Raw genomic sequence first — 21095 nt, 5'->3', positions numbered from 1 at the left:
AAATCATAGGTGTGGCTGAAACTTGGCTTATAAAAACCTTCATTGAATCAAGCGGTTGGTTTCCATGCAGGGCAGGGGTTATTGTGCGAATTGGTTAATTGAAATCAGCCTCACTTTGATGATGTGGCGGGGAGGGGGACAGTGTGTCAGACTGATGGCACTGGGAAATGAAATATCCCTGTTCCCCCTGAGCAAGTGTCTTTAGTATCTCTCCTTAACGTGAAAGGAATGTTTCTATAGGCCTTGTCTGTGCTATGTGTGGGCCAGGAAAATATTGCATGGAGAGTGTGTTCTTAGCTTTCTAACGCACTGCTGAATGTTTTGTCCTGGGATTAATCGCTGTGAGCTAATGGGTTCTTAAACACTGTATGCTTGGCCTCGAGCCTATAGGTAACACGGTGCAGCCAGTACATGTAGTAATACAATTTTCTGGCGTGGACAGAACTGGAAGGACAGAGTAGCCCAAATTTTGAGGGGTGAAGTAGGATTGTGAGGTTAGGATCAGCTTTGTCAGGAGTCTAGGCCTTGCCTAAGATGTTTCTTCTCAGTTTGTCTCAGGCTGCGTATTGTCATTTGAAACTGTTTTCTTTATCCCCTTTTGAATGTTGAAGAAAAGCAGGAAGGTCTGCTTCCTCTCTTATTCTTCCATCATCTTCTTGCATTTTTACATAGTGGGAAGAAACCAGTCGTTGTGGGTGATACGAAAAACTGAGCTTCCTGCTTTCCCTTTCTTTGTCCCCGTGCCTCTTTTAGATGTCGACCCCAGGATACGCACGCAGTGTTTGGCACTGCTGCTGCCCCGCTGCTCTCTTTCCAAGCTGCGCTGGTACTTGGAATGAAATCAGGGTGATTCTTGACAGTCTTCCTGACGCTTTAGTGTCATGAGTAGCAGCCAAAGAAGTCATCCATGTCTCATTAACTTGACTGACCCAGGATCCTGAATCCGGCTCGGTGGGAACTAGGTTGAGTACTGACACAGTAAGATTTTTTTGAAATGGGAAATGAACTTCTGACTGCCAGTGTTTTCACCTGGGTTTGGACAAGTCACATAAAAAGTTGTGTTTTTTTTTTTTCATCCAGCTGCTGGTTTCTTTCCTAGGATAATAAACGTATTTTGGCAATTTGAAATTGATCTGTCTCAATATGTGATGTAAATATTAATTCTATGTCATGTTGTTGCGTGCAATAAATCCATTTTTTAGTGCATCTGTACAGTTAGGAATAAATTAGGCTTTAGTGTACATTTAACTGCTCTATAAATAGTCAGACCTGTAATTTGTGTTCCCTATTGTGCTGACAGACAATAGGGCTTCAGAGTTTGAAAAACTGACTTTTCTTGAATTACTGGGTGGCCACATGTGGTTCACGCCTAGTTTTCTTGCTAGCGGTTTGCTGTTACGTGGCTACTCTCTATTCTGGATACCTTGTTGAGAGAGAAAATCGTCTGGGATAGATAAGAGTGATTTTTCTAGGTGGTATTCTGATCTGGTCGCATAGCCCTATGTGTTCCTACGATAGTCATGGGTAGTCATATTCCACTGACGAACCATTCCCATGTTGGTGCTTTCTTCTCCTGTCCACCTCTGCCCCTGTTTCCGAGGTTTACAGTATGTATTTTGAAATTATTTGCCTTTTTGGAATGACTGTGGGACCAGCGATGTTGTACATTCTTGTTTGTAGTTGTTGATTCCCTCTTTTGACTTCTCCTTTGGTTCTGGAAAAATACTCTTACCCTCAGAATCTGGGGTTGGAAGGGACCTTCCAAGGTTGTCTAGCCTCCTGGTTCCCTGCAAATGTGCTTATTTGGCTGTAGCTGCCTGAAGAGCCGTCTGTGGCGATGCTAGAATTCCTCTCCTGAACCATCAGCTACGTAATGAGAGAAACACGTGAGAAGTTTAGGTTTTCCTCCAATTTTGACTACTTTGTGTTTAGTAACTTTGAATTTCATCTGCAATTATCTGTTAACTTGATGAAAGTGGTTGTGGACTGGAAGAGTCATGTAAACACGTGAATGCTATTTCTTGCTTTTAGGCTAGTGCCTAAAAACCTGAGCCTGTTTGTTCACAGGTAGATGCTTCTATAAAACACAAAACGGTAGTAATTCTTCTTAGACCAACTGATATGGATGAAAAACATTTCAGATGTGCAAATTCTTTCTCTAAATATAATGAAATATATTGCTTACCATCAAGTCTTGCCTGTCTTGCATCCTTTTGTTTATGGCCACTGCAGTATTGACAGATAAAATACAGTGAAGTGGCTCCCAGATAAATGGTGATGCTTAAACAAGAAAAGAGTCAATAGATAAGGAACAGAGAAAGGACTGTTGGTCCTGTTTTGGTCTCCAGCAAACATCTGGGACAAGCTTTTTCTATGAAGGACTAGGGCTAAGCAAGCAGAGGGAAACCAACTTGGATCATCTCCTCTGCTTGTGATGATGGCTTTGTTTCAGAAATAGATAGAGGAAAGGCAAGAGAGTCTGTGTCTCCTCCTGAAAGAAGAGGATGACTTGAGCAGAGAAAATGCTTCTCTTGCCTGTGCTGTATGAAGACTTAGAAAAACTGCACTAAAGGAATGATTTTGAAGAGCTTTGCTAGAATGTGCTTGAAAGCAATACTTCAAAGTAGAGGCCAACTCAAGATAATCTGTGCTGTGAGTGTTGATGTCTGAAACTTGGGGCTTCCCTCGGTTTCGTGCTGTGTTAAGCACTCTGCAGAACTGGGGAGCAGATACTTCGTTTGTCAGGTGCATCGTGCCTGATACTCCGAGGAACTGTAATGTAAAAGGAAAGTTTCTTAGTATTGTTCAAGCTTTAAATTCATCTTGATGACTTACTGCTATGTAACTACTTAAAAAGAAGTCTGTTCTTTGGCTTCCTTATGTAGTTTCTATACAGGAATTTGAAAACCTTACGAAATAAAGAAATTATGTGCAGAATGACTAGCTTTTTTTTTTTTTTTAAAAAAAAAGACTGTACAGACACCAGAATGATTGCGTGATGGAATATTTGTTCTCAGCTTACTGACACAGTGGGAACTTTTGGCTTCATTGCTTATTTCTGCGATAAGAATTAAGACTAATTGCTAGTAGTAATAAATTGTTATTCTTGGTGGACCAGTGTTAGAAGGGAATAGGGTGTTTGGCCAGTGTATTTCATTAGGTATTTGTTGTCAGCAGATTTATTTCATTTGTGTTCTGTTTCTTCCTTTGGAAAGGGAAGTCTTTGATAAATTATTGAGTATTTGCCGTATCTAATGTTTTATCTGATCTCTTAATTTTCCTGTTGTTCCCCCTTCCTTCTGCCTTTCCTTCCTCCCTAGTTTTTCTTCTAGATGCTACTAACTTGTTGCAGTCTTTTGTATATTCCTGTGGTTACAGACAAAAGCACTATCAAACGTTCTTGTGCATCTTGTGAGATGGTGTGTGGACAAGGTGATGGTGGTACGTGGTATGCAGTGACGTGGCCGATGGCAGCTGTGACCCTGTCTGAGTTATGGCTGTTGCTGTCCTCAGCTCCGTGGTCAGATCCTGCTTGTGTGATGGAGCTCAGCGTCTCAGAACGGCTCTTTTTAGGTGTGATTCACAAAGCCTGGGAATGGTTTCTCAGAATGGGACTGTATGAGAAGGATTGCTTCAAAGTCTAAAAGAAAACACTAATTTTGTCACGTGCCATTTTGGCTTTAAAAATCTGTTTTTCTTAAAGTGAGAACTGTGAACAGGTAACTCCAGTTTTCTAGTTTTCCTTCTCTTGGGGCATTAACATAGCAAGTGGTTACTTTTAAGGGAGATGATATTCAGTTATATACTGACTTCAGCCTGCTATTCAGTGCTTTGCAAGTCAGCATCCAAATTTAATGTGATTGTTAATTAAAACTTTTTGAGATACCAGAATAATAGTCAGTGATGGTGTAGTCTGTCTCCAGTGCTGCATCGTAGAAAATGGGATAAATGAGCGGAAAAAAAAAATCCATAGTTCATCTAGGCGTGTTTTGGGTTATTTGGCTGTATAACTTCATATCCTGAAGTGTTATCTAATTTGAAGCTGATTAGATAGAAAAAGTTTGCTTATAGTGGACAGCCGACTCTTCAGCGCTGGGTGGTAACTTACAGCATGTGCAGAATAGGTCACTCTGCAGTTCTGTAAGCTGCAGAAATAAAAAGGTTAAAAAAAAGTCTTGGAGGAAAAATGTGCATCTATAATGGCAATAATTTGTTTTAATCAAGTGATGCTCAGGTTGGCTAACACGTATAGAGAAATAATGTCTGTTGATGCCGTAGAGATTTAAATAACTATTGCAAGCAAACATCAAACAATGTAGGAATGTATGTGTCTTGCTGTTCAGAGGTTCTGTAAGCTGCTCATGGAAGCTGCCTCTTTATCCATGTTGCAATGCGAGTACGTGCATTGAATTCCAGGTACATTCTTCTCCAGCTTTCCTTCAGAATTGACTTCCAAAAGCTACATGTGATTCATGCAGGTATTCTAGATATTTAGGAAGCAACTAGACTTCATTCTCTAGTATTCTGCTGAAAAAGTATGGCTAAAAGGCTTCTCATTTACTTACAGTCCCTATCTGTATCATTTATGTAACCATTGTTTTTGTTTTAATTGTATATTTTAAAATATATTTTTTCTTTTTTTAAAATCACTGAGGGAGGGGAAATAAATGTGTGTTTGTGACCTCCTGTATGGATTCCAGAAGCTGAGACTACTTGGTCCTAATTTTTTTTTTTTTAGACATAAAGACAATCTTTCAGACTATGATTGGATGCTATATAAGTTGTTATATTTTCATTATACCGATGTAGACCTTTTGTGCTACTTGTTAGAGAGATTATAATAGGACTTGCTGTGTTTAGCAAGCTCTTTGGACAGCTGTGTCTGCGGCTGGCTTGGGTTCTGCTGAAGCTTACTGCATAGGAATTAGCTCTTCTGTCAGCCAGTTGAAAGGCTTAGTTAAGGATAAGAACGTTCTTAATAAAAAGTAAATTTGTCTGGCAATGACCCTCTCCCAAATAGCTGAAAATAATTGTCTTCATTATTAGCCTTAGGTGTAAGCTGTTTGTCTTTAGAGAGGCACATTGTTTTGTGTCCAGAGATTGTCTCAACTAGTATTTCTGCAATTACTTGTCCTGAAAATCATGCTAGTGCATAGCTCTGTAAAAATAATTCCCATCTGCAAAGATAAATACACTAGGGACAATTAGGTTTGAGTGTGGCTGAAAAAAACCTTGAGCCTCCAAGAACTGAAATGAAGATTACTACTGTGTCAGCAACCTTATTTAATACCAAAAGTAATAATGTAGTTCACCTAGTGAATAAAATCTCTTGAGAATGGTAAAACTTTTGTTATGGATCGAGATAAAATGTGACTGACTTTAAATCAAGTACAATTTAGCTATGACTAAAGTCTTGGCAGACTTTCTCCAGCAAAGCTAGCTTTTGCAGATGGAGCAAGTTACTGCCCAGCTGCCCACCCCACTTCTCTGCTGTGGCAGCGTTAATGTGCAGCCAGGGAGCCAGGGCAGGACACGAGGTGGGCTGCAAGCCTTCGTATTCAGAAAAAAAAAAAAGGAAAAAGTGTTCAAGCACTGAAGTGGCGTTTTGGGTACGGGGTCACACAGTCTGTTCTGCTGAATTTCTCTTCCAGAGGAAATAACCTCTAGGGAAAGGGGTGGAGTGGGGGTCTAGCAGGGCAATTGTCTATGCTAGTTTACCCGGTTGTATGTGTCAAGGCATTTAGAAGATATTCCACACATGTGATAGCATAGCAAAATACCACAGGCATCTGCAAAAACCATAAGACAACTTTTAACACATGGGGATTATATTAAAAATTCCAGACTCTGCCTGTTGCTAGCAGCCAGTTCAGCGGGACTAGAGCTCTCTTACTGTTTTCTTTTGCGATAGCTTTTCACTCTTCTGTGAATTTTGCTAGTTCTCCCGTGTGGGCTCTGTTGTCTCCAGTAAGGGACAGACATCTCTAAGAACTTGGTAGCGTCACTGGTGCAGGATTAGATGGAGGCCTCTGAGCTGTGGGCTGGAAGGGAAGCTTAGATTTATTAGTGTTCATGTATGAAACAGCATTAGACCTTACTAGAACTTACTGAGTTCGAGGGTAGTCGGCACGACAGATAGAAGCAAGCAGTGTTTGCCAAGAGCAGGTAAGAAAAATGTCCCTTTACTAGTTGATCTGTGAAATTAAGAGTTGAGTGGTTATGGTATACTTGGCAAGTTGCTACCTGAACTGAATACAGAAGGGTGGCAGTAGGAAATTGCAGGACCTCCTGTCCAAAAGCCCTTTGGACGGACCTGCTGTAGTTTTTAGGTGATCTCTTCGCTGCCAGAGATTCCTAGTGTTAGCAGGTGCTTGAATCTGAGCTTCATCATCTGGGTAGGTTGGTTCAAGGGTCATAATGTTTTTATTAACAGATATGCAACCATGTCATTGGCAAGGAAATACATTGTTTGTGAGCATGCTAAAGTAAATAACGCCTGATGCCTTCAGCTTTATAGTGTACCTTCTCTGCTAGCATGGGAAGAAATATGTTACCTGGTGAAAATCATGAATACAGTGTTTGACCTTAAGGAAGCCCACATCTGTGGAGATACTAACGGTAGGTCAGCCCAGGCTATTTTTGTCATTTAGAACATATGGACATAATTTTATTGATGCATTTTTAATGGATTAAAATCTATTTTTATTGCCAGCTAGACAACTGCATAGATTTGGTCATGCAATTGCAACCTGTTCTTTATGAGCACTGATATACTCTGTAAATATAGGGCTTCTTTGATTAAGAAATAATCTGTCTCCTTGTGTGTGCAACAAAAGACAAATAATATTTGTACCTGCCGTTGGCTCGCACCTATTCTTTCAGTGCTGCCCTGCTTGCCAAGGCATTATACAGACCACTCTAGGAGATGGACGACTTTTTCATTTTGAAAGCCAATAGCCTCTTTAAAGGTGGTAGTGTATTGCATATTTATGACTGTTCTCCTGTGCTTTTGCCTCCCCTCCATTTTGAATTACGACGACTTCAACCTTGGAGTGTTTTGGTTGCGTTAGACAAACGCAGGAAGTTACAGCCTGTCATCGAGGCGCTTCAGCTTCCATGAATTGGTCGTTTCACTCCCTCTTGCAGATTTTCGGTAGACTGATTTCAATTTTTATAGTTTAGCCTTGATCGCTTCCTTGTGTGAGTCCTGCAGATAGAATTCAGGACTAGGGAATGTGCCTTCGTAAAAGATGGGATTATTTTTACCTTCATGATTTCCCATTTTCACAAATCTTAAGTGTCTGTAAGAACCCAAGAGTTTAGTCTGTGTAACTGAGAACGCTCCTGTAGCTCAGGTATAGCTTTCTCCTCTGGAAGATTTATATCAGAGGTTAAAGAGGCTGTTCATAGCATGCAGGAACTCTCCTGTATTTTTACAGCTGGGTGTTGGAGGCATACTGAGATTAGTTCAAAACCATTTCCATACTAATCTAATGCTTCCTAGTCACTTTTATTAAAAAAAAAAAAAAAAAAATTGATTTTTTTTTTAAAAAAACCCTATCTTTTGGAAGCGCATTGTGGAATTTCTTGAATAGTAGTTTCCTTGTTTCTTAAAGGGGAGACTTCCATGTGCCTTGTCCTTGAAAACCGCGTTAGAGCCTTGCCGGTGTGAATGCGGCCACGCTGTTGATGCAGACTGCAGCGGGAGCTGATCCCTCTGGGTGCTGGGGCCGAAGGTGCTGCGCAGGGGGTCAGCGTGGAGGAGGCTCCTTTGGTGAAGCGGTCAGAAGAGTACAGCGTGTAGTCAGAAGGGTTTTCTGTCTTATGCTTTGCCTTCAAAGTGACTTGTTGCAGTGCTTGCCCTCTTCGGTAGTAATGAATCTTAATTTCAGAGGCTGTTAGTGAACTGTTGCTAATCACGCTGTTTCTAGTAACAGAAGAAATTTACTGACCCTGTCTTAAATTGCTGATTATAAATGAGTGATCTCCCGTTTGGTACCTGTTTTTTCATTTCTTCTTTCTCCTTTACTTACTCTCTTCTTCCATTTTTTGGCTAGTGTTTGAGGTGATTTTTTTTTTTTTCTTTTTTTCCCCTTTAACTTTCATGTTAATGGTTAGGGAATTGTAGAGGACCTGTTGTATAGCTTTAGGCACAAAATGCGGTGTGGTACCTAGCCAAATGCTTCTTGTTGTGCTGGCAAATCTTTTGAATGTGTTTTGGAGCTTATTCACAGCTTCTAGTTATCATAAACATCCGGAAATAACTTGTTAAATTCTCCAGATAGATCCCAGGGCTGATTACTGGAGATGTAGAAATACCCTTTCTAGAAAGCATTCATCAAACTGTTGGGGCTATTAATGCTGCTGATGATGGATGAGTGTATGCTGCTTTCAAGACAGTATCTTGTGGTGCTGGTATTTGTGATAAATTTTCACTATTGTCCACCATGTTTTCCTATGCATGCTGCTCAATTTATTAAAAATAAAATAAAAAAAATACTGACTGCTGCCTGAGTTTTACCTCTGAGGCAAGTCCCTCGCTTTAAAAAATGGGGGGGGGGGGTGAAAGGGTGAAGGCTCACTCTGTGTGGTGTTGAATCTCAGCAGATAACCTTTATCTTTAATCCTTTCTTGAGCGGTGGGGCTTACAGCTCGTCTTCTTGCGTTTCAAACCAGTGTTTTAGCCGCCGTGTGTTTTCCTGTCTAGAAATGATGCTCTCTGCCTGAATCTGCTTGTCCTTTTTGTTGCACTTCTCTGAATCATGTGCCACACAGGGTTATTAAAGGAATTTCTTATCTAGAGGTACTAACACTTAGATTTTATTTATTTTTAAACTTAATTCCCAACCTTCATAGATCAGTGAGACAAGGTCCAGTTCTTGAAAGCAATTTTCTTTGGTCTGACCTGTTAACCTGTGCTAACGATTGGACTTCTTTAGCCAGGAATTTGCCTGGGTGTCTTTCCTTGATGGGTGGAATGACTGGGCTTGTGTGGAAAACCATTCTTTAAAAATAAAGATTTACCTCTGCTATTTTCTCTGCAGAGAGAAATCAGAGTAAACGACTCTTAACGTTGGCTGCTCTGTTAGAAGTTAAGGTTCCTGATAACGTACTTGCTCTGGATGCCTAAACAGCATTCGCAAAGGAACATGGCCCTGTTTTGTGGCATAGACATGTGTCTCCAACCAGATGTGCTTGTTTATCGAGAGAACTTAGTGAGTCAGGAGCTACGAAACGTTCGTTGATGTTGCAGCCTGCTGCTTTTTATTTAATAGTCCTTTCGTGGGTGTCTTGGAGAAGACGCTTGCTCCTTCTTCCCTCCTAAGTGTCTACATGCAATTTTTGGTTTGGGGGGGTCTTAAACAATTTTTGTATCTGCTAGCTTTGAAGGTGTACCAACTTTTTTGAAAGCGAGAGCTGTAGGTAGAGCATGCTTTCCTGTTGATAGTCACAGGAGAGAAGTAGGCGGATGACGTAGGATGCCACCCATGGATTGCTTATGCATCCTTCAGCTGTTTTCTTCCAAACCTTATTGGTTATCTGAAGGAGGTGTGGAGCAGGAAATAATCCTTGTTTCCAGATGAGTTGCTTGAGAACATTTCCTCAACCCACAGAAGCAGGGGGATGCACCTGCTCACGTGGCTGCCGCAGAACTGCATCCAGTGGTTGGCTTCACTCAGCCTGGTAGGAGAAAAGTGGCACAGGTTTGGAAACGAGCAACTGGGAGGTGGGAAAATAAACTGGCCTCTTTGCTTCCGTGGGCCTCCTGCCTGGCACATACGATTAGGTGACTTGTCTTAAGATGGTGAAATGCCTTGATGGCTTTGGCTTCCCAAAGTGGTCACCTTGGGTTGAGGGGACGTGGGCTGAAGGGGGAGTGTAGGTAATGAGCCAGGCAATCCCCATGACTAATGCAGCTTTTGCGGAGGAGCACGTGTTTGTGTTGTATTGTCGAGCAGGAAATGTCAGATGTATGTTTATAGATTAGAGTTACCTTCTAAACTCTGGGGAGGTCTTTTACAGTGAGTCAAAGTAGAAATACTCTGCTAAACTGCAGTAAGTCGAGGTTCTGTAAAGCTTGTTCATACTCTTTTACACTTTGAACAGTTTTTCTACTGTCCTTGCCCTCTCTTTGAATTTTAGGTGTTGCCTAGATATGACACATACCAAAATGCACCTCATCAGGACACCTAGTGTGCTTGATACTGGGGTTTGTTGTATCTGAAACTTGCAGTCAGCTTGCTGTGTTTCTTACGCCAAAGTTAGGCAAGTGGCAAGTAGCTCAACCCTTTTTGTAGCTAAACGGTAGCAATTTCTTGTGCACTGATATGGTGTTTGTAGGAACGTGTATTTACCCGTACGTGAACACGTAACTAAACACCTAGTTACCTGTAATTGCAGTTTGCAGGCTATCCGTCAGTCTGTCCTTGATAGCTGTGTGTATCCTGTATCCATTTTTATTTGCTTGGGATTTTTTGTTGGTTTTTGTTTAGTTACTTTCTTTTGTAAAGTAAGAAAGCAAAGAAAAAACCCAAACGTTTTGCCGGTTCTGATAAACAGCCAGAGGTAGGGGCAGTTACTTGCATTGTGGATGCTGGCTGTTGTTGGGAGACAGACTCTTTGTGTTGGGTTGTGTAGCTTGCTGCAGGTGCAGGTGGGCTGCTGTGACTGATCTTTTTACTACTCTGCTTCAGGCAACAAGGGGAAAAAAGCAAGATTTCCTGAAGCAAAACGCTTTGTGTCTTTGCCCTTCGAAGCTTTGCTGGTGTAACTAAGCCAGCAAGGGGTTTGGATGGTGATGAGGTGAGAAGGGGGGTGGGGAAAATTACAAATTGCAGCTTTTTCGTGTATTTATGTGTGTGTTTGACAGCACTTGGTTTGTTTCCCTGCTATAATTATCCTGCCTGTTCTAAGATTAGGGTACCGGTGTGACACGGGCCAAGGGCTCGTAGCCTGGGGAGTGCTTGTCCAGGCAGCGGCACTTCTGCTGGTAGAGCTGCGTTGTGTCCTCAAATAAAACACAACTGTGGTGGAGGAGGGGAGAGGAATTTTCATGTTCAGATTGCAGCGACGTGAGAGACTTTTGCCAGCACGGCTGTCTGTCGGGCTCTGCTTCCCCATGCCACTGATTGACACAATCCACTGGCAAAACCCTATGGATATGGGGGGGTGTGTGTGTTTTAAGGCATTGCCTCTCTTAATCGGTGGAAGAGAGGTTTATCAATGGAGTATGAAACCATAATAAACCCACAAACCTTGATTACTCTTTTTTCCATGACTGCGTTTTTAATCGGTGTATCTGCTAGTGCCCTCAACGTTGCAAATAAAAATGTTCTCATCCCCCTTTGTAAGGAATGCACCAGGGTGGAGAAAGTCTGGGGAATTTTATTTGTTTTCGTTCGTGAGTCTGGCTATGCGATAGACCCTGCTTTCTGTAGGCTTATTTCTGACTTGCCTATACCTTCAGAAAATGGAAAGCATCCAACATGTAGCAGGAGCTTTTCTGTTAGTTCAATTATTTCTTAATCCTCTGTGTTTTTTGCAGGCTCGGCCTATGAGTTTTATTACAAAACAAGCGCAGGGTGAAGCTCTGAGAGGTTCTGGCTGTTCAGGAAGTGACTTTTAATGGTGATGGTAGCGGGCATTAAACCCTTCAGCTGTAGCTACTCGTTCTGTTGAAGAACGTTGTAAAGCATTATAAATAGTGTTTTTCCATGTTTCAAATCTATTTGTTTCACTTTCCTTTCAGCTGTCAACACTTCAGGTTGTAACTGAAATGCCTTATTCTTTAAAGACATCTCTGTTTCTTAAAAAGTACCTTGTCTGTTCTCATTAGTGGCTCCGTGACAGTCCCGTAGTTAAAAGTGTGAAGCAGGTTCTCGGCATATTCGGGGGGGAAAAATGCTGGCAAACTCCTGTTATATCCAACGTGCTTGTGGTAGTCTGCGGCAAGGTTATTCAGGCCTGTTGGTGTGGTTCAACAAAGAAGAAATTTGGTGGCAAATTTAGATACATCTATCTGGGTGCATACCTCATTAAATACATGAATCATCTAATTCAGGGCTTTTAAATAGCACAGCCTGTTTCAGTGTAGGGAAATGCCTCTTGTGGACACCTGTACGTTGAAGATCTCGTGCAGGTGCTGGAGGTTTGAGGAATTCATGGGAGTTTTGGGCTGGTTTTACTAAAGCTAGAGATAGCATGCTTTCTAATATTAGCACTTTAATTTTAAGAATTCCTGTGAAAATAGCTTGAGTAATGTCTGTGACTGAATACTTTGCACAGTTTGAAGAATGAAGAGAGGAGGATGGGAGCGTTTGTACTCTATTTCAAAGATTGTTTGCAAGTGCTAGTTTGGTTATTCAGCCTTCAGTGGCTGGGAAATTGCAGAACCCTGGTATGCTGAATTAATTGGTTTCATCCCAAATATATACTTCAAGCATTATTTTGATTTTGATCTTTTGGGTTTGACTACAAAACGTTCAGGATATTTAATGGTTTCATACAGAAGATGCAGATAGCCAGTCGTGGCGGTGGGTTCTAGGCATTTCACTTTCTTGAGTGTTTTTTTTTGAGGATCCCAAATTCTGCACGAATATGCTATCAGGCCTGGTGTCACAGGCCTTGTGATGGCAAACAAGCCACTGTCAAGCAGTGAAAGAAGTTTTTAAATAGAAACCAGGCTGGTAAGCTGACTTTCTGGCTCCTGCTTGACCAGCGGGGAAGTACTTAGTGCACGCAGGCGATTGCTGGCTTCGCTGCTTTGCATGATGTTTTTCTCAGTTCCTGAAGAAGTGAAACAGTTTACAAGTCTTACCAGTTTGATTCATTAGACCATATTGGGAGACAGTAAAATACTGTGTAAATGAAGATGTTAATTAATAGAAGGCAAAGCCTTACTCCCCCATCTTAAGCAGAACTTGCAGTCGTGATGTGAGAAGTAACCAGAAGAAGTTTCCTTTAACTCACTAGTGATCATGCCGGGCTGAACACAACTCAGATTGTGATTTCTCTCTCTCATTTTAGCATCAATCATTTCTCTCCTTGTCTTTGGACCTGCGTAGATTAGTTGTGCTGCATGGCAAAAAGTGAGGGACTTGCAAGTGAAGTAGGGTTGCAGAGTTAAGGACTGGCACAGCTTTTAAGTGCAGGTGCTGGAGACTTGGGTGTTGTCGATGTGTGACCTTTTGTTCATCTAGCAGAAGTAAAAAAATTTTGTTAACATTAGAGATGCTAGCAGAGCAGTGATTAGAAAACAGTTATGTGTTTACAGGCTTTATTTTGTGCTGGCAACGTGTCTTCCCCCCCCCCCCAGTATTACTGTCCAGAATTGTATATGGCAAATGGAAATACCTTTAAAAATTGCTTATTACAGACTTTTGAAGGAGATCTATCTGTCTGTGAACAAGTACTGTTTCACATTGTATTTCAGATAATCAGTGGGGGAAGAGCAGTGGTGGTGTGCCTTTAAAAACTGTATGCTTAATGGGATTAAGCCACATTGTAATGTTCGTGTTTAAAATGATGTAACTTGAATACTAATTTTTTGTTTTGTTTCTTTTAAGCAAATGGTTATGAGCCTTAGAGTTTCTGAACTGCAAGTACTTCTGGGTTACGCGGGAAGGAACAAGCACGGACGAAAACACGAACTCCTCACAAAAGCACTGCATTTGTTAAAGGCTGGCTGCAGTCCTGCTGTACAAATGAAAATCAAAGAACTCTATAGGCGAAGGTTCCCCCAGAAAATCATGACACCTGCAGACTTATCTATCCCCAGCGTACACTCGAGCTCCATGCCAGCAACTTTGTCTCCGTCTACCATTCCACAGCTCAGTTACGATGGCCACCCTGCCACGTCACCATTGCTTCCCGTTTCGCTTCTGGGACCTAAACATGAACTGGAACTCCCCCATCTCACATCTGCGCTCCACCCTGTCCATCCCGACATAAAACTTCAGAAATTACCTTTTTATGACTTGTTGGATGAGCTGATAAAACCTACCAGCCTAGGTAAGGTTGCAACTGTTGTAATAGTATTTGAAGTATTTTATTTATTTATTTATTTATTTTAAAATTTTTAGTAGTAGTGGATGAATTCAGCTGCTAATGCAGTAACTGGTTAAATATTGCATCACACCAGTGTTTAGAGAATTGCTATTTTTGGTAACTTTTGGAACAGATTGTTCTACATGGAGAGGCTTCTTACGTAAGACTCATTAGTTGCTTTAGCTGAGCCACTAAATATGGTTCAAAGATCCGTTATATTTAAGGGGTGAGTTTGACAAGAAACAAACTAAACCTCAGGAAAAGGAAAAAAACCTGTATGCTTCCAGTAGCTCTTCCAAATCAGAGTTTAACTATTTAAAAAACAGAACAAAACTACCCCCGAATCCATCAAGCCCACAAAATCTTCTCATCTGTGCTGGGAAAGAATGCCAGGCCGGATATGTGCTGTGATCCATGACAGCCTGAATGCCTGAGTTTAGGCAGACTTGTGGTTCTTCTGCAGTTGTGGCTACTTTTCTTTACACTGTCTTTTGTATTAAGGTACAAATCGCTTGCGTAGCTGCTGAGAATAATCTGATGCTTACAGAGCATTATATAACAATGTGTGATTTCTCTGGCTCTGACTCCATATAGCACTTAACAGTGTGGTTAACTTTTAATACTCTTAAATACTGCTTAAATACAATAGGCCTGTTGATTTCTGGAGGAGCTGCTTCCATGTTGGAACCTTCTGCGGTCTTGAAACCCTGGAAAAGATTCCCTGTGAGACTAGCTGGTAGGAAGAGGAGGAGATTTGTCAGAGTAGATACAGGGAGGTGGTGGGTGAATGGAAAAAAAAAAAAATTGCCTTTGCAAAAGAGATGTCTTGTAAACAGAAATGAGCAGGTTCTTTACGTAACAGTCTGACCAGCTGCGGGCATGTAGGAGGCCTGATGCGTGAGTGGTGATGGCGGTCTGCAGATTTCTGGAGCGTATTGAACAGTTGTTTGGATATTTTTTTTGTTCAACTGTTTTAACTGAGACATTGAGGGACAAAAAGGTAGCTTTTGCTAGTCTCATCTTCTGGTTCAGGTATTCTTTTAAGAGGTATACTGTATCTATTTAGCTTTAATCTAAAACCTAATTGATTAATACGCATTCCAGGCAATGCTGGTGGTATGGGATAATTAGATACTCAGTATGTGTCTCATCACTTTTACATTATAAATACTTAAAAATAATGCTATAATTTCAACAAGACATTCCAATGCAGGAATTATAGTGTACATTTATTCCTAGACGTGGTAAGAGCACTTTGCTGTCAGATCCCTGTCTGACAAAGCGGCCCCAAATGAAGAGATCATAATTCGTGCTCTGTCATGTCATGTTGCTTGAGGAGTTTATATACAATAGGATGTTTTTCCCCCTTTGTGGACTCTGAGTGTCAGGGTAAGAAAATGGAAGTGGCTGAAATTCCAACCAGATAGATACCTTTTCAAACAATCTCTGTCCTTTCAGTTAACTTAAGGATATGTTTGAGGTTTTGGTTTTGCCTGTGAATCCCATCTGCAGATGGCTTTCTGTTTGTCTGAAGCAAGACTATTAAAAAGCTCTTTTTTTTTTTCATGTGTGTTTGGGGGAAGAGAGAGCTTCAGTGTCCGTGCATATGAGAAATGATGTTGCTACAGATTGTAAAATTGCTAACTATAAATGTCATGAAGGTATTTTAGAGTAATAAATATATATACGTGAATTAAAAAACCCTGTTGGATTAATAACCAGTGATATGCAGCTTTATACACTTTCAAAACAACTTGGAGCAATTGTGCATACAGCGTAGCAGTTTTAAATGCAAGTATGGAGCAGGCCTGTATTAATTCTCTCCATTTATGCAGTTGCTGATACTCTTAACTAAAAACAGTCTTAAAGGATTTGTTGATTATTTGCCCCAAATGGTTTGGGCATCCTTCTCACTGCTACAAACAATGTGAGTTTCTTCAAATGTCAAATTTCTAGGTTCCCTGGCTTTGTTTTCAAATGGCAGATGTGTATTACAAACACTCAGAACTTCTCCTTGGCATTTGGCCAGTGGTTTAGCATCTCCTGTTTGCTTTTTTCCCCATCAGATCCTTCATGGGGTAGGGATCAGAAACTTGAATTTACTGTTTCCCTCCACCACAAGAATGAACTGATGACCTGACATGGGGTTTTGAATAATTATCTTCCTGCTTAAAATGGAACCTACTGGAATAGAAGAAAATGTGTGAGAGAGGAAGAATGAGTGTGAACCCCGCTGATTTCGGGATCTTCAGATCCTTCTGAAATGATAGTCATTATGTAAAAGTTGGGCAAAGCTCATCTTTGGATGTGATTCTCCCTGGTCTTTCCCAAGTTGAGGTGGAATTGCTTGGAAGGTTTGCTATAGTAGTTTTCTGTCCCATCAAGACGTGATTATTAATCTGAAAAACAATAATTTGACAAAGCCTTGGGGAAGGGAGTTGCACAGCAGGGCACTTGAACATGCATTCTGTACCCAAATATTTTATGTAGGTGGGTAGTACATGAGCTAATGTGAATAACAGATAAGGAAATTAAATTTGCTAACTATTATTTTTAATGTCAAGAACAAAAGGAGGAAATGGATGTTACCTTCTTAGGCCTGCTTCCTCAAAATGTAGCTCTGAACTGTGATTAAAATCCACGTGAGTGCTTGCTGGGCTGGATTCACGGCAAGGGGAGATGCAGTGCTTTACCCAGCCGTACCCTTCTCGGCAGCAGCTATCGAGGATCGCTGCTTGGGCACGGCTGGCTGAAGCACGTACGACAACCTGAGGTTAGAAGGCTGTGGGCTGAACCTTTTTTTTTTTAACTTTCTCTGGCTTACAGCAGCCTGTACAACTTGTAGCAGAGAGCAGGATGCTTGCAGAGGAGCAGACTTGCCTAGCTAGTTGAACTCGTACACTCAGCCTATGCCACCTCAACCTGCTCTTGTTTGAAGAACTGAAAATAGCAGCTCGGCCCCGCTGACGGTGGGACTCTGCTCCTGCTGTTACTCTGCTCAGATTGCAGAGTCTCGCGCTTCCTTCGGAGTGTTTCAAGTGCACGACTCCTGCGTAGCTCTTTGAGCCCTGTGGCTAATCCTGACAATTATGGGTATGCTGGGGACGACAGCATTTTCTTTACTCCCTAGAAGACTGTCAGTGGGCTTGTTTATCTGAGACGAGGAGATGTCTGTCAGTGTTCAGCAGAGCTGTTGAATTTGATCTGTATTTCATTAATCCTCGCTGCAGAATGGAGAAAGCATCTATACTGGATGTTTTTGTGCACAAGCCAACAAGGAATGCTCTAGATTCTGAAAATGTGTGTTGGTGGATGACTCCGTACACTGAGCTCTTGCAGCGCTGCACACTCTGCCACATGGTTAACCACGATGTGATGCGATTATATGACTGTGTTTTTTGGAGGAAAAGCTATCCAGTTTGGCCTTGATGGAACGTATGAAAGTTGCCTTGTTATTGTGACTTAGCTGTTGTTTTTTTGAATAGGAATGCCTTTAAATAAGACAATTTTGGTCGTTTGTTTCTCAAGTGATGCTGCAGGTTTCACTTAATTTTTCCCTATTTCCAGCTCCTAGTGCAGAGACACTGCTAATCAGTTGTTTTTTAAGCATAGGGCCAATTTTCTAAAAGTAACTTCTAACACACAGATAAGATCTCTTTTGTGTGGTGAAATGTGTTTACTGTGAGATGAGTAACAAGTACCAAAATTCTGCGAGATTATTATGGAAGGGACATTAGGTAGTTAAAAAACATCTTTAAAATACCTCTTGTTACAGCATATGCCATTCCTAATTGCTTAGCTGTGTAGTTGTTCCAAAAAACATTTTAACTGGGTTATGGGTCTTTACTTACCTGTAAGGGGAAATTAACCTTTTCTTTTCAATTTAAAGGATTAAAGAGGCTGTGGGTTATGCCACTCTCTTAAAAGCTGTCCGAATGGTATATGGATGATCACCCTACAATTTATTTGCTGCGCTTCAGGTTTAAGCCATGTGGAACACAGAGCTGAAACTCAGATCTGAGCTGTGGAAATAGGGATTTTTACCTGATCTCCAGGAGGCCTCACCCTCCTGGAAGGAGGAGACGAACATCAGGCTTTTTGGGGGATCAGCGTATCGCTTGCAGAAAGCATTGTATGCTGCCTGCCAGGCACCAGATACTGGCTGCATCGGGTGGAGTGAGCTTCCAATGGCTTTACTGAGGCTTGTCTTGATTTGCTTGGGTCTTAGTTTAATTTCTTAATCTGTGGACTCTAATAACGGGGTTTCTCTGATAAGCAGAATTTCACCCCTGGTGCCTGCCCTCAAGAATTAGGTGCTTAGTAACCAGCGCTTGTGCTTCTGACTTGCATTTACCTGGAAATTTTCTTTTTTTTGACTGTGATTGATCGTGGTTACTTGGACGTGCTGTGTTCTTGAAGACAGATCTTGCAACTGATCTGACTAAAATCTTTAGGATGACTGCAGTTCAAGGTACAGCTGCTAAACAATTAAACAACTCTGTGCACTTATAAATCTAGCTTGGAAACGATGAAAGTTTTGTTTGGCAAGTGTTTCTCCCTTTTTTCACGTATCAGCAAGCTGATCTGTTGCTCACTGCAATCAGTATCATGGTTTATATGGAAGTCACGCTTTTACTGTCTTCTGTGTTTATGTTTTTAAATGTACTTTGTGGGAGGAAGTCCAACAAAACACTATATTCTCAACGCAGGCTTGAGCTTTCTGACTTCCGGCTCTGCAGCTTTTAATTGTGCAAGAATAAGCTGAAATATTAGCTTTGTCTCGTTCATGTGCTGTGGCTGAACTAGAATTACAGTGCACTTCAGTTCTTTTTTTTGGCTTCAGCTTGTATTTGCGTGTGGTACGCCTCAAGTTCATGTATAGAGAATCTTTCCATAGTCTAGAATCTCTTTCTTTTAGGTATGAGAGGTACTCTTCTGCAAGAAAAGGAGTATAATTTATGGCTACTCGCTTTAGCTGATTGCTCCATCTCCTCGTGCCTAGAATGGAGATCACCCAAATTCCAGGATTTTACAGAATATGGATGTTCAGACACCGCTGCTCTGGTGTGAACGGATCTAGGAAGCTGCTTTGCTTTCCAAGATCAAATTAGGATATCTTTTTGATAATTGGTAATTCGTTAAGGAGTTGGGCTGGGTGATCCTCATGGGTCCCTTCCAACTCGGGATATTCTGTGATTAAAGCTTTTAGTCGAAGGAATTATGGCAAACCACGTGGTCATTTCAAAGCATGTGAGTAATCCATTAGTAATCAGTGAACCAATCTAAGCTTGGAGTGGTGTCCCTTTTAAGTGCTGGGAGAGCTCGAGGCCTGGCTGTGGTGCTCACATAGCATGAGGGAGGAAGCTGTGCCATTGCAGTATGGATTTTTTTGTAGGATTTCCTCTTGCAACCAAGGTGTTGAGATCCCTTAGTTGTTGGAAATGCTCCTTGGAAGTATTTTAGAAATACTTTTATCTCCCTTTATGATGGCTTTTAGAAAAAGATGATACGGTTTGTGCTAATGGTGGTAGAGAGCTGACTAGAGACTCTTATCTACTCATGAACTTTAAACTTAATTTTTTGCCTTTCCTGTTAGCCTTTCGTGTTGGGAGTAAGAATGCACTAGAAGCAGGGTACCCCGTGTAGGGATGTGGCAGTGCTAGCTTTTCAGTGCTGCTAATTTGAAGTGTTTAACTGCTGTCAGTGCTCTTAGGAATAGAAGCTAAAATTTTCAAGGCTGAATGGCAGCACTTGAGTTCAGGGACATACATTTGGGTGTCTAAAGAAATCAAGTGACTTAACGTGAGTACGGAGGGTCCAGTGATGTTCCCTCCCTCTGGTGAACTAGAGGAGCAGATGTGCAGTGGAGGTCTGTGGGCCCAGGACAGGCAGCGGCAAGAGGAGAGCTGGGGTAGGTGGGTACGTACTCCACAGGAGGAGGCTGGGAAGGCAGGGAGTTCTGGCGCTGAAGGTCAGCGTGAAATTGTCCCTTAATACTTACTCTAGGTCTTCAGGAATCCTCAGTGCTCGGAAATGCTCTAATACGTGACTGATTGAAAAAAATAATCGAACATCAGTATCTATCCAGTTGCACAGAGTTTCCAGCTGATCTGTTCTGTTTGTACAACGTATCATAGAGAGTTATAAATTACGTAATACTCATGAATTAATTGTAGCCCTTGGAGTATTTCCAGGCTATTTTTATATATATTCAGGCACTATTTCAGATAAGCTGCTTCATGTCTCTTTCCTCCCTGCTTTTCCCACCCCCAGTGTAGCTTTGTCTGTTCCTTCTGATTATTAACTGTTAAAAGCTGAAGTCGAACAGAATCTGGAAGTGATCTTAAGTGATAAATGCAGCAGACTGACCAGCACCTGAGTTAAATTTTTCATCTAAGCCAAAGAACATGGCATTGTTCATAGTAATGCGGTGTATTTGTGAGTGTAGTGCAGTTGTAACCCGTGGAAGTGGGTTAAGAGCTAGTCGTCACCGTCAAGGAAAGAATGATTTGTGTGTTTACTAAAATGCTTCCCTTCAAGTAGTTTTGAAGTGTTTTGAAATGTTAAGGTTACGCAACATCCATTGTGATAAGCGATTGAAATGAAGTGGCCAAGATGTCACAGCCAGCGAGTGACAAAACAGGAACGGGAACCTGGGCTTTCTCTTGGTGCTGGGTGTGAGCCCGGCGCGGTCGAGCTCCTGAAGCCCACGGCCCTTGGGCCCGCTCGTAGGTGTCTGCCATGCGGCTGGTCGGGGCGATGGGTCCAGCTTTGGTCTGACGTGGCTCCAGCGATGAGCCAGAGGCTTTTCCTGCCTTCCAGGGGAGAGGGTGCCCCTCGGCGGAGGGGTCTGGCTGGGACCGACCTGGCGGTGTGCGCTACGACCGAAGGGTGTGGTGGGTGGTTGTGTGAAAGGTGCTGCTGCGTGACCCCAGACGATGGCAGGAGCTCGGTGCTAAGTGGTTGTGGTTCGTAGAAGGGAAGTGCTTGTGTGTAAACATTTGTGTTACCCAGGAACTTCATAAATTGTGGGGGGTTTAAAAGGGCTA

General features: G+C 41.8%; 1 protein-coding gene across 2 annotated transcripts in view; it reads left to right on the top strand.

The window, feature by feature from the left end:
* Positions 1 to 21095, top strand: part of PIAS1 (protein inhibitor of activated STAT 1) — a 60628-nt gene that overhangs the window by 13488 nt on the left and 26045 nt on the right. For both annotated transcript variants that reach the window (XM_086471859.1, XM_086471860.1), the window contains exon 2: positions 13566 to 14010. In XM_086471859.1, coding sequence (XP_086327985.1) covers positions 13566 to 14010 — 445 coding nt within the window. The remainder of the gene's footprint in view (positions 1 to 13565; positions 14011 to 21095) is intronic.

The sequence above is a fragment of the Leptosomus discolor genome, chromosome 11, assembly GCF_034619465.1.
Source record: "Leptosomus discolor isolate bLepDis1 chromosome 11, bLepDis1.hap2, whole genome shotgun sequence".
Lineage (NCBI taxonomy): Eukaryota > Metazoa > Chordata > Aves > Leptosomiformes > Leptosomidae > Leptosomus > Leptosomus discolor.
This window is presented reverse-complemented; position numbering and strand designations above follow the sequence as displayed.